Raw genomic sequence first — 13,975 nt, forward strand, 5'->3', positions numbered from 1 at the left:
AGGTCAAACCTATTGATACACCAGAGTCTCTTATTTGATACTTTTGATCCTCACATAGGTATTTACTTTATAAAGGAAACTCTATTTTAAATGAGTATTAACATCAGAAACAGAGGAAACCAAATGATGCTAACTGATTCTTGACACATGCTTATTTCAACATTTACTGATATTTTCCAAGTGAATTTAATAAATACGGAAACATAAATAAGGCACTAGAAAACTTCATTTTACAGGACTGCATACAGTCCCATTTCATAGATATCTGAACTCATCTCCACATTCATTAGACTACTTACTTGACTGTGAGAGTACCTGAAAAATGCACTGACTCCAACAGTTTGCAGATGAATTTTTGACCAGATCATACAAGTAGCAAGACTGACATAACTATGCACCACAAGCATACATATTATAAAAAATGTCTGACATTATAAAAACATCTGTGATGCTTAGGAAATCATACACCATAAGTGCCATAGGCAGAGGGTATAAAAAATCTTTCCCTATGATTTAGTTTCAGATGATTCATCTCTCCACTTTTTTTTAGATTTAAAACTCTGTCGAGTTCATAGTCTCTAACCTGCCTCCTCTTTATTTTTAACAAACAAGGGCATAAGGCAGAGTGTTACTAACCACAGATACATGAAGTAACTAACACAACAAAAGCACTGAAAGCCAGTATATATCAGTAAGATATTATGAGGTGCTTTTTGTTAACAGTCATTATCTACTCCTCTCCACAATCCAATGCTCACATTCCTTGACTAACCTGCAATGACCTATTCAACAACAAACACAAGAAATTTAACTTACCAAAATTAGGGTTTAGGTTCAATATTCGTGTGAATGGTTAGGTTGACCTGGGAAACTACTCACCAAAAATGACGACAATTAAGTACAGATGGCCCTACGACCTCACTTTTGTCCACTAGGAATACCCTATAAACTAACACATCTTTCTCCCCCCCCCCCTTTCCCCCAACACTGAACAGCAGCACTACTTCATGTACTGGTGGATAACAACCCGAAATATATTTAGTACGTTCATGGAGGTCAAGGAGGAGTGGGTAGTGGTGGAGGAGGAGGAGGAGGAGGAGAGGAGAGGAGAGGAGAGGGGAGAGAGAGAGAGAGAGAGAGAGAGAGAGAGAGAGAGAGGAAGGGGGGGGGGGGCAGGAAAGGGGGCAGCAGAGGTGTAGGAGGAAGGCCTGTCTATTTAATCAGGTCGTCTTCTGCCCCTATTACAATTAAAAGAAGCACAAAAACCATTATTTTAAGAATTATGCTATTTAAAACAAGGAACAGGCTATTGAATATTGCAAGTTACACTGTGAGTCTTTATTATCTTACAAATATTTCAGAGCTTCAGCCTTGCTTACAACATGATGCTGCAAAACAGTGGAAAATTGCTGTTATTTCCCAAAATCACTATGTACATGACGAATATTTGAGATCAACAGCCCCATTGATTTCATGGTGCCAAATATAAAACAGCAAATGTGTGACTATTACAACATTAGACCTACAAATGAATAAGTTCATTTACACTAAATTTCATGTCAATTTTATGTTAATTTCATACAATTACTGAAAAATGTTCCAACTGTATAAAATCTTTAGGTGAAATCTCAAGGACTGTAGAAAATGTGGATTGGATTCTGAAGGTAACTGAAATATTTACAGAATGAAAATAAATAAATTGTGAAAACAGAGCACTTTGGAAGAGATTATTTTCATGGATCATTGAGTATATACAAGTCTGAGCCATTAATGGATGAAAGTTCCAAATCCTGCTTCATGAAGAAATGCATTTCTTGCCTAAGCCACATCATCACACTACCGAAGGGCAGAAAAAATAAAAATAAAAAGCCGAACTTTGAACACTGTACAGAGGCTACTGACTGCTCCATGAAGTAAGGAAGTGGTGTTCTACATATTCAAGCATTATACTGGTTGAGCTGCAGGGGTGGGGGGGCAAGCATTCATCTTCAAATGGCTCCACAGATTATCGCCTGAATCGCCATGGCCGCCGTGGGCCAAGTTTCCATCGTCAGCCTCTTGAGGGAGCTGTTGATGTGGAATGAGGTGCTGTTCCACCTTCATCCTCACTACAGCCACCCTCTAGAACGGGTAGTCACAGCTTCAGTTCATTCGCTATCTTCGATGCAATATTCTTGAAACCAATCGATGTTCCAGAGATACGCTTGAATCTTACTCCGTTAAGGGACAGTCGAGGGAGTTTACACACTTCTATCTCCCATTGGACAAGTGAGTCCTGTGTTTGGATCACCATGCACACACAACAAAAGGAAGCGTTCACGTTGTTCATAATCACAGTTGTTAGCGTCCAATACCTGAAATTGTAAAATTTATATAGAACAAGCTACAAACACTTACAAAGTAATGACAACTAGGAAATAATAAATGTTCATTCTACATTTACCATTAAACTTTGAGGTTATTCTCAGCACTACTGCAGTATTCCTTTCCTTAAGAGAAAACATTACCTTTCGTATTTCTGCCATTATTTCATTTGGGTCCCTTGATGACGTTGTCTTCATACTCCACGTGAATCTTAATGATCGAGGTTTAACCTGATCATCATTGACAGTGCTGCTGTAAGAGATTTATTCACTGTAATTGTGGATAAAAATTTAAATACAATTAATCTTTACTGTGACTATTATTTTATAAAGAAAATGCAGGTGATAATGTAAAGATTTTTTGTTCACATTAATACATCTGTCCTGCCTTCTCACAACACACACACACACACACACACACACACACACACACACACACACATTCATTTTGATAAAATAAAATTTTGACTATTGTTATATGAGGTTACTACAAAGATTTTACAGGATTTACATATCAAAGTTGCCTAAATGAATTGAAATATCGTGATGTAGTGTGACTTACCTAAGTGAACAACAAATGAGAAGTATTAACCAAATAACCAATGACTGGAATACATATAACTGTTTCTTAATAGGTGAGCCCCTTATGAACAAAACAGGTAAATACCTTACGAACAAAACATCAGTAAGTTACATAATCTGTTAGACTTACATGCATACAACCACATTACAGTATCAATGCTTATTATTATTATTATTATTTTATTTCATTTCATTATATTCCCTTCATTTTAAAACCAAATTTGCATTACAATATTCCTATGTTCCTTTACTGCTACTTCTACATTAGCCAAACTTGTGTTTTGATGTGCTTTGGTTTGGTTTTACTCATGTCATTTCATGACAACCAGTACCTTTGCTTTATATGGAAATTAGTTCTACAGTGTCCCTAAATGTTTTCCGAGAACGAGGTGCACACACTTATAAAGGTTTGACCTCACAACATGCAGGCAGGGCTCTTGTAGGAGCTTTTAAGGCTAGTCTGCATTTTCCAAACAAAAATAGTGCTCTTCTGTCTACAAGCACAGAGCATACTAATTTGTTTCATTCATTTGAAGAGGAGATAGATGTAAGTTACGGGTGTACTGGCACAACAGTTCAGCAGTTTACACAATGGCAATACAGTGACTCGTCACCACTGAAGAAATTTCACATTATTCACAGTGTGGAGAAAATTAAGGCAGGTTTTTCTGTCCCCCCCCCCCCCTTTCTTTTTGTTTTTTATGAGGGAAGGGGGTGGGAATGAGGGAACATTTTAGATGCCCTTCTAGTTCACTGCATTCTGAAGGATACTACTGAGAGTCTTGCATTCAATGATTTTTTTTGAGGATTAAGTTTTTTTCAACAGTGCAAGAAAACTGACAACAAAGACAGCTAATACATCTTTTCATCAAGATGATGATCTTGCTTATCGAGCATGCTCTTAGGGAGGGTTTTTTTTTTTTTTAAAGACAGCAGTCTTAGAGAGATCTCCTACTTCCTTCTTACTCTTACACAACTCTGCAAACAGTTTCTGGACTTTAAAACAACAAAGTGCACTCAGAATGGTGATTAGTTAAGACTGCTACTGCATCAACAATTTTCCAGGGGGGGGGGGGGGGGGGGGGCGCAAGACAGGTAGTAAAGATGCGTCTAAAGCTGCCACAGAATCAAGACACAATTTTTTTTAAAAGAAGGTGTGTGTGTGTGTGTGTGTGTGTGTGTGTGGAGGGGGGGGGCACGCCGCGCGCGCACACGTGTGCGCTCACACATGTAGAGGAGAATTATTCTGAAACATGTCACTGTTTAAACTTTGTGGTGTAAATAGTTAGGAATTTGTAGGAGGAGGGGGGGGCAGAGAGAGAGAGAGAGAGAGAGAGAGAGAGAGAGAGGGGGGGGGGGGGGAGAACTTAAAAACTGAAGGTAGTTCATTGTCTGTTACGTATGTCTTTGTACTTACAAATTTTCTTTTCTTGCTTCTAAGTGAAGTAACACACACAAATGACTGCCTACAGTTACTTCATACTTACTGAGGTTTACAAAAGTCATCATCAAAACCTGAATGTGTATCTGCCTCTGTTCAATAGCATCACACTTTCCTTTCATAGGATAATGATCCTCTCCCCCCCCCCCCCCCACACACACACACAGTAGCCGAAACCAATAATTTATTGTTAAATGATGAACTATCAAACATAATTGATTTAATTCTAAAATACTGCTTTTTGGTTCATATTTTTGTCTATCAAACTCCTTGACAGTACTTACCATGTAAAACATTTCCCAAAGTTACATGTTTATACAGGACTTCCGTGTGTGGAATTTTAGTGACCAAGATCTCTCCCTTTGCTGTTTATTTACAAAGCTAATTTTTGTGTGTGTTTGCATGCATATTGATATGAACAAAACCAATTTAAATGAAGATCAGTAAAAAATTAACAATGGAACACTTAAAATAAATCTTTAATATACTACAATATACGTAAAAAGGGTAAACGTACCTAACTACATGTTTAGGGACCGTATCCATGGGTCTGAAATTCAAAAAGAAAGCAAATCTAAACAATGATGGGTCAAAACAAAACAACACATATTATGAAGTGCTGTGCAAAAAGACATTATACTTCAACAAACAAAAAATGCACATTACATTACAAACATTAACTGCAAACTTAAGAATCAAGCAACACTAGGACTCCACTTGCGTATTTCACAAACCAATGACCAATGACTGATATGCCAGTATTTATTAGCTGACACTGCCCTTTCCAATCCTGATATTTTAAACAATTGTTTTAATCTCAGAAAACATGATCAAGATCCACAACAAAAATGCACAACTACAAATGCAAACTTTTCTCAGGGCATGAACAAACATCAGCAATTGGTTCAGCTTCAAACAGAACTCCAGAATGCAGAGATATTTTCAGGAGTCAACAAGGACACACACACACACACACACACACACACACACACACACACACACACAGAGAGAGAGAGAGAGAGAGAGAGAGAGAGAGAGAGAGAGAGAGAGAGAGAGAGAAATGGTCTTGATAAACACAGTGTGTGGTTCATAACTGAACACTAAGAAACAATTGCCTGCAAACATCACCACTGAAAAAACTGCTATCTCATATGCTACTGAATTCATGTACATGTACTCACTGATTTTGAAGCAAGGACAAATTGTACAAACATAAGAAAAACATTACATTTTAAATGTCTTCAAGTACTGAAAGGTGAAACACACCATGGAATTTAAGTTACATGTTCCAAATTTAGCAACCTTGAACAAACTTTTTTCTACTATAAGAATGTAATGAATCAGTGTCAAGAAGTAATTATCAGTTTTTGGAGCAGGATAAAACAATTAATCTACAAAATAAAATAAAATACAGCGAAAATAAAGTTAAGATACTGAATCACAAAACACGATGTTCAGCCCTTCCCGACTTATTTTCTTTGAGCCGACATTAAATTTCAACAGGTAAAGATCGCATATCCATTTTAATATTGTCCTAAATGCGGTCTCTCTCTCTATTTACATTAACTGAAATCTGCTCCCATGTCTATGTGATGTAGGTATGATTCTTGTCAGCTTTACTAATATTATCATTTAAGAAATTCTTTGAACCATTCCTAGACACCAAGTCAAATGTTACTGACACAAAATGCAGTGCACTAATCATTATCATATTAATAACACAAAGGTTTATGCAATATGAAAGTGAACAATATCACCTTACAGAGTTACCATACAAACTGTCCCAACAAAAGCCACACATTTAAACTACTACTTTTTTTTTTTTTTTGCATACTACAGTTTTATTTTCCAATATAATTCTGAGAAGGGTGGGTGGATAAGTATTAAAATGTATCATTGTAATTGTTGTGTATGGTTTTTATATGTATCCCTCCCCCACCCCCCACACACACACACACACACACACACACACACACACACACACACACACACACACAAGATTTCTTAAGTATCAGCATTTAACATCAAACTGAACTGCCTGACAAGGGATTAAGGGAGTTTTGCATCATATGATGAAATTTTGCTTCACCCACATTTACATTACTTTAAGAAAAGATAACTATGAAGATTTACTCTAATTTTTTTTCCTGTAGGATCTGTTATACGTGTTCCACTTATTATATAAATGGTGACCTACCTGCTGTCACACTGAAGCACCATGTTAATTATTAGGCTTTTCAAACATTCATTATATTATTACTTTTTATACTGATACATAATGTAACTTTCTGAATACATGGTAGCACTAGGTGTGATAAGTAGCATTATATTTCAGAACCATTTTCATAAAATAAGGTTATCTAATGGTTGCTGTACTCTGACAAACTGATGTATTTCATGTGGTATGCAAAACAAAATTGTGCCATTGATGACAGAGTGTTAACTGATATACAAACTTAACAACAGTAATATGTTGCACATATCCTCTAAAACATATGCTGAAACACTTTCCGATTTAATTTACCTAATGGAACTTGGACCTTGTTACAGAACGCAAGAAGACAATCTGCAGATATAAACAGGTGTCTTTTTCTTTTTGTAACAATAACACACGAAATTCTCCTGTTAGCTCATTTAGATTACTGCAATAATTTGTCACAGGCATCTAACACAAAATAGTGTTGGAAAACACAGTTATTATCCCCATGGCTCCCAAGGGAGAGTTCATCACAACCACAAAATGTAGTTACAATAATATTTTACCAGCCATTTGTGCGCCATATGGATCTACTATTAATTTGTTACAAATCCAATAGTTGAGGCCTATAACTAAAGCACAACTGTTCCTCTAGCACACAGTTTCAACTTTAGTGCAGATACTAATGAAGGATTAACATAATTTGCCTACACCACGTCCTTATTCTATGAGAATTAATTGGTCACATTGACAGAAAAATTAATGTTTTTCTTTGTCTCTACAATAATGATAGCTGTAGTGTAACTTGGTTGTACTCACCATAGTAAAGTTGGTTAATGGTACAGTTGACTGAAAATTCTCAACAAATAATTATGAAACCTACAGTATCCTGAATCTATGACACTTTTCCTTTTGGACGCTGGAGGGTAAAATACCACTAGTAGACAGTTCTGGAAGGTGGCAAAGTCAATTAAAAGTCACTCAAACTAGAACAACAAGGGCATGATGCCACAAACAAAAAAATCTGTTATTATGGTGCACTCTTCTTGGTATGCCGTCTTTTCAAATGCACCCCTTGCTTTCTAACAGCATGGAATGAATCATCTTCAGATGCTGATGACTCAATATGTGTCAATAATTCTTCTGAGCATGGTACGATAATTTTGGTGAAGAACCAACATTCAGCAAACCATATTCAAGCAATGCTTCAATACTCAAGAAATCTGTATCAAATGTACAGACTACATAGATATGGACCTCATTAATTTTCTTGGTTCTCCTTGTCACTTCAGTAAAAGCAACCTTACAAATAAATCTTTGGTGGTGGTTACCTACTAAAACACAACTAATTTTGGGGCTACTACAAACATTAAACTATACATTTGACAAAAATGTTAACTTACGTTTTCAAATTTCACTTTACAGGATTCACATATGGTCTTTGCTGAATTAACTTAATTCCCACATTATCTTAATCCTTGCCTTCACATTCAAGCTAGCACCGACTACAATAATTCTTCATAGTATGTTTCAGAAAAAGGCAAACAGAAATAAATAGAAAAAGGTAAAGCCACTATACATATGGAACAAAACTGAGTGCTGCTAATCCAAAACCTATTTCTTTTAAAGCCAGGAGCAGTAATGAGCTACGAATTTCACACTTTTCATATGCAGCCTTCGAAATGTAGCATTCTACAGTGGCACCAACACATGGAAAGCGACATCTCCTGATATTTGAGCTCAACACAAAAAGAATTCTTGGGCTCAACACAAAAAGAATTCTGAACTCTCATTATTGACATCTACTTGTCCATATCCTTACAACAAACGAAAGTTCATTTTAGTTTAATAGCTGATCATGAGTGTACCTGTCCTCCAACTTTCTTTATGTATTTTAAGTAGATATCATCACTACTGTGAAATTATATAATAATGTAATATCATATAGCATGCTACTACTTTGGCTTAAATTATATACTCTGATCTACTGTGACAAAAACACTGTACACATCTATTTATGTTCTAGATAAACATATGGATAAAATGTGCAACAGTGAAATAATTCTTTGTTATATATCTACTATGAGAAATAGCTAAAACTTTTTGGAGCACTTCAACCAGTTCAGGTCTACCCTGCATACGTAACTCAGAAAAAAGGAAAAATTCGACTGCAGAAATACACACAAAGTAAATTTTGTGGTGTGCATGTTTGAGTTACATTTCTAATAAAACACACAGTTTGTTGTGTATTCCAAATATATACATGATACTAATCCATGAATGATCCTTTACAATCCAATAACAGTGTGTGAAAGATCAGTGCTTAAACTGAGACATATCACTTCATAAACAAAGTTGCTACCATATGAGCTACCTGCACACACCTCATGGTCCAGTACAAAGTACATCTCACAGCAACCAAATTACAGCCATACCTTACGACATTTGCTATCATATGAGATACTCTGAACCAAAAGCACACCATCAATTTTGAGACTGTAGTTTTTATGCATGCTCCTAACATATGATGATCTTGTGGGGAACTAGCTTTATCTGTGCTGTAGGTCCACACTCGTAAAAACTGTCAAACCTATGGGACTGGTGGTATGTACCCAAATTTTATTTTAATAAACACTCATTTTTCCCAAAACTTTTGTCTCCGGGCTTTGGACCCTTATAGTTCTCAGTGCCTTATATACTTTCTCCATGTAGTGCTTGCAGGAAAACCTTTATATAATTTTGAAAGCAGAGGAAAGGTACTGACACTGTGAAGATTGTACTGTGACAATGAAGGTCTCTTGGGATACCTCTAATATTAGAAGTTTAAATTTAATTCATGTACATAATTTTACTGTTTATTGACCGAAAATCATTAAAATTAATGAAACTCAAGTTTTTCTAATTACATTATCGTAATGTGTTAATCTGACATGTTCCACACCAAGGAGGATTCCCTCTTTTATGGGTCTATGGAATGAATAATTAATCTAAACATCTAAATATCTAATCTGTTGATAATAGTGCTGCCTGAAGTTTGACTTAATATGGCACAGTTTTAATCTATCATGAAATTTCAATCTAATTTTTATCTTCAAACTAATGGTTTTAGAAACCTATTCTCTACAACTCAACAATACTGTGTTCTTTGAAAGCGAATTATGAAGAGTTTCTAGGTTAAGTACACAATAAAAACAGAAACAACAGAGTAAATGCTGATTCAAACAACTTCAATTTCCATTTTGGTAAGTGTTAAGCCAATGATCTGGATCTCAGAAATATAAACTGGATTTTTCTTCTTCTTTTGTCGAAGAGAAAAAAGGTACACAACACACAAAAAGACACTAAAATACTTACACCTATCAAATTTACATTTCTGCAAAACTGCTAAAAATGGGTAAGCCAAGTCTAAAATGTTTATTCAAATATTGTAATAACAAAATAAAATTTGTTGCGAAAAACACTTCCTTAAGAGAGACTAATTTTTTCTGACAATACTTCACTGTGTTTCTTGGTTGCTTTGGATGTTGTGTTTGTATAAAGCAGTAATAAAAAATGTGTACTACTACTACTAATATTTAATGCTCTTGTAAATATTTAAGGCAAAAAACAAAAAATGATCATATAGTAGAAATGTATTAAAGAATTTTATTCAAAATTTAAAACTTTCAACAAGATGCATTTATATATATAATATATATATTAACTATATAATATATATATTAAATTGTACACACACAAAATAAACATACAGTTGCACAAAAGGGATTTCTGACCAATATTTATGCAAATTAAAATCAAATAAATGAGTACCTCAAATAATATATTCTTCTGTGTGATGCGATTTAATTTTATAACATACAATTTGAGAGCTTATCAACAGTTTGAGCTGAAACCAAAATTATGTGTAGTATACATAAAAGATCTTTAAGAAAATTCATTCAGTAAGCAAGTAAATGCAATGCACAAGCACTTTTTTCACTTTAATATGAAGTACTGTTACCAGCATTAACAATGTCTATTTATTTGCAGAAAAGTTGTCCTTTACATAAAACACTTTCCATATCTAGAAAGCGCAACTAACAGAAAACAGAACACTGAATTTAATATAAAAAAGTGAGAATTATTGTTAACAATGTACCATGTGTTACTGGTAACAATTCAAGATTTAGTAGTAATTTACAAAAAGAGTCATATTTAACTAAGGCATCTGAGAAGAAGCCTGCATCAAAAATTGCTACTGAAATGAAATTACTGCAAATACAAGTGTTGACAAATTTTCTAAAGGCACTGCTTAAGTACTCATTACTAACTCAGCATGCACAACTATTAAAGGAATGTTTTGCAGTAAAAAGACACTGTGAATTTTGAAAAATTGTCAAATATGATCAAACTGCAGTAATGGCAAGATTAAGCCAGGCACCACGTCCTGGATTCTTAATATCATTTGAAATAAATATCGACTTTGTGGTTTTAAACCTGAAAATGTTTATGGACTATTGTTCTGAGTATTAACAATAATATTTTCAAGAGATACAGATTATGATTGCATAATGCTGGTCATGTCTTTTGTTTAAATGCACTGACAATACTGATTTAGTTACTACTAAACAGCATTATTTAGCACACGCATAAAGGACGAAAATAAACTGTTACCCTGACACTGTATTGTAGTTACTGAAGAAAGAATGCTACATATGAAATATTGTGAGATGTATAGGGCTCAAAAGGCATCTATGTTTACATAAATACACTGTGATTAGTCACTCAATACAAAACTGCATAAACAACAGAAAACCTGGGAATTTAAGAAGCTGACTAAGTTGAGCCATTCACTCAATTTCTATACCTATGTAAAAACTTAAAGGAACTAAACAAAATAAAAGGCAGCATGTTTAGATTATCATTGCGAATCTAAGTTGCTTGGTAGACAGCATAGGGTAACATTCATTCGTAAGTATTTGTTCCCCCAAATGAAATGCATATTTATTTATATAGGCATGCAGCTGAAGAGTCATATAAACAGTCTTCTGAAGCAACGTTTCAACCCTGGAACTGCATTAAGTCTTGCACTAACAGTTGTGTGTGGATAACTAATATATGAAACCCAGAATCACGTACACCAAGTACATTAACACATTAATGTAATTGTGCAGCTGAGGTAAGTATGAATACTTTAAGGCAATAATATTGCTCATGTTTGGAGTAAATTTCTGATTGACTTCTTGTGTTATAATATGGCACACACTAGTTTACAGCTACCCTTTACAAAACAGTCTCTCAAATGGAATAAGAAATTACAGTAATATTTAAGGTAGACTAGACCTATTTCCTGTGTACTTCTATTTACAATACAATTAGATAATCATAAAATTGATTATCTATCAAAATAAACTATACCTGCAACAATAAAAAAATGTTGCAGATTTCATGCGAAAGTTAAATTAATAATTTATTGGATAGTAACAATTCCTGTTCAAAATACATGTGAAGCAAATAGCTGTCTACAGTCTGGTCTTTGGTCTCATAAAGACCTAAAGCTTGATAGCACCCCACACGTGAGCCTCACATACTGAATGATCTGTACCAAATCAAATGCAGAGCTCTGAGGATGCGTAATGTGACTCCAAGAGCCACGCATATGCATCAGTTTTTCTCAGCAAGGTTCACTGCTTCTGTGACGCCAACTCCCCTCTTAATTTTAGGTCCTAAGAATAACAAGCAGAAAGAAAAACTGCCTGTCAGTGTTAAAAATTCATACCTTTATCTTCTGGCTAAATTACAGATAAACTTTTATAGTATTAAATAGGAAACCTCTTGCACTCAATTTAGCACATTTGCCCTAACAGACAAGAAGATGCGAGTAGTGGTAGAAGAAAGAAAAAAACTAAAAATTTAAATATAATTTCAGTTGTGATCGATATGATTGATATAATTATAGTACTAAGTGCAGTTGTCGAGAGAGATTAACAGACAAATACATATGCAAAACAAACCTTGTGAAAAGTTAGAGCCAAAAGGAAATGATGTATTTTTGAAAGTTATACAAAACTTCATAGTTAGCACAAAAATTGCGTCATGAGTTTTACATAATGTTAAATGAAAAATAATTACAGGAAGATGAGACACACACGCAAACAAGGAAAAAAATATAAGAAAACTTAAACATTTTAATTTATTAATAATTTATATATTATGTATTTATGAAATTATATCTAATATGAATGAAAGCAATTTTAGACGCTGTAAGCTGGTTTTATACATCCATGTTGGTTGAGGCCCTCTTTTGGAATAACTGAAAATATCTTCTTTAAAACCAAAACAACATTTCTTATGCTGTATATGGTGCTTGACACCACCAATCAAATATGAACATGCCACACTATTTGTATGCTTCAATTTCATCCTGCCCTTGCGATTTCAAAATAAATCGAATATATGGCTCATGAATACTGTAAAGCGAAATTGGTCATTTTCGATTGTAAATTATATATGATGGATGTATTAATAAGATTGAGACCAGCTCTTCCAACACGGATTGCAAATTTAAAAAAAATGTTGTATTATGAAACAGAACCATCACCCAACTGGTTGTTAAGTTTCCTTTTATGATGCAAAATATTTAGTGATTATAAGTTGTAAAATACACAGCTCTGTACTTTTCAGTATGTTCACAGACAGTGACTCTATAGCAGAGGCAATACACCAATACTCCCTATGTGTGATGAACTTTCAACTGATCATCACTGCCACAGTAGATTACTGCAGCAGCATGTAACTGCAGCTAAATACAATGCAAAAGGCAGTCAAACGGAAATCCAATTAATTTAATCATAAATATGGAAATTGTACCGGAGAAAATACATGCAGTATTTCACTTATCCGATAATTATGCAATATAATGTATGTGAAATTTTCAATGAGATTTGTATTTTAAGGGCATGGGCTGAGTGTGTGTGATGGTGTCATGTATGACAGAGCAATATATGTTTCGGCTGGTATTGTAGGCAGCTTTTATCAACTTGAGTGCTTGAAATAATGTTATCACGTTAATCTGTAACTCACTTAGAAGAACTTTATTGAAAACAGATTTGTTTTGTTAAGGGATGTTCATCCTTCTTTACTGCAGAAGAGAGGATATTCCTTACAGGACTAAAGAGTACACAAACATAAATCTCAAATAAGGAATGTAATTTTTAAAGCAGAAGACATGGAAACTGAAAGCTAGCATTTATCATCATCAAAATAAAAAACATGGCAAATGTTATGGAAGTTGCTAATAAGATGCTTTATGGAAAACATTCTTCCAGTTACAGTTTTCTACAATTAGTGATTGAAAAATACATACGTAATGAAGAGTAAGATGGTGATATAGGGGAATATGAAGTAGAGACA

The 13,975-nt window shown here is 34.4% G+C and overlaps 1 protein-coding gene across 1 annotated transcript in view; it reads right to left on the reverse strand.

The window, feature by feature from the left end:
• Positions 1-1,323: 1,323 nt before the first annotated feature.
• LOC124609901 (serine/threonine-protein kinase MARK2-like) overlaps positions 1,324-13,975 on the reverse strand; it is a 294,494-nt gene continuing 281,842 nt past the window's right edge. The window contains 4 exon segments of the mRNA XM_047140111.1: positions 1,324-2,275; positions 2,277-2,354; positions 2,508-2,616; positions 4,904-4,936. Of these exon segments, the coding sequence (XP_046996067.1) occupies positions 2,135-2,275; positions 2,277-2,354; positions 2,508-2,616; positions 4,904-4,936 (361 nt within the window). The 3' untranslated portion in view covers positions 1,324-2,134.

The sequence above is a fragment of the Schistocerca americana genome, chromosome 1 (genome assembly GCF_021461395.2).
Source record: "Schistocerca americana isolate TAMUIC-IGC-003095 chromosome 1, iqSchAmer2.1, whole genome shotgun sequence".
NCBI classification, from domain to species: domain Eukaryota; kingdom Metazoa; phylum Arthropoda; class Insecta; order Orthoptera; family Acrididae; genus Schistocerca; species Schistocerca americana.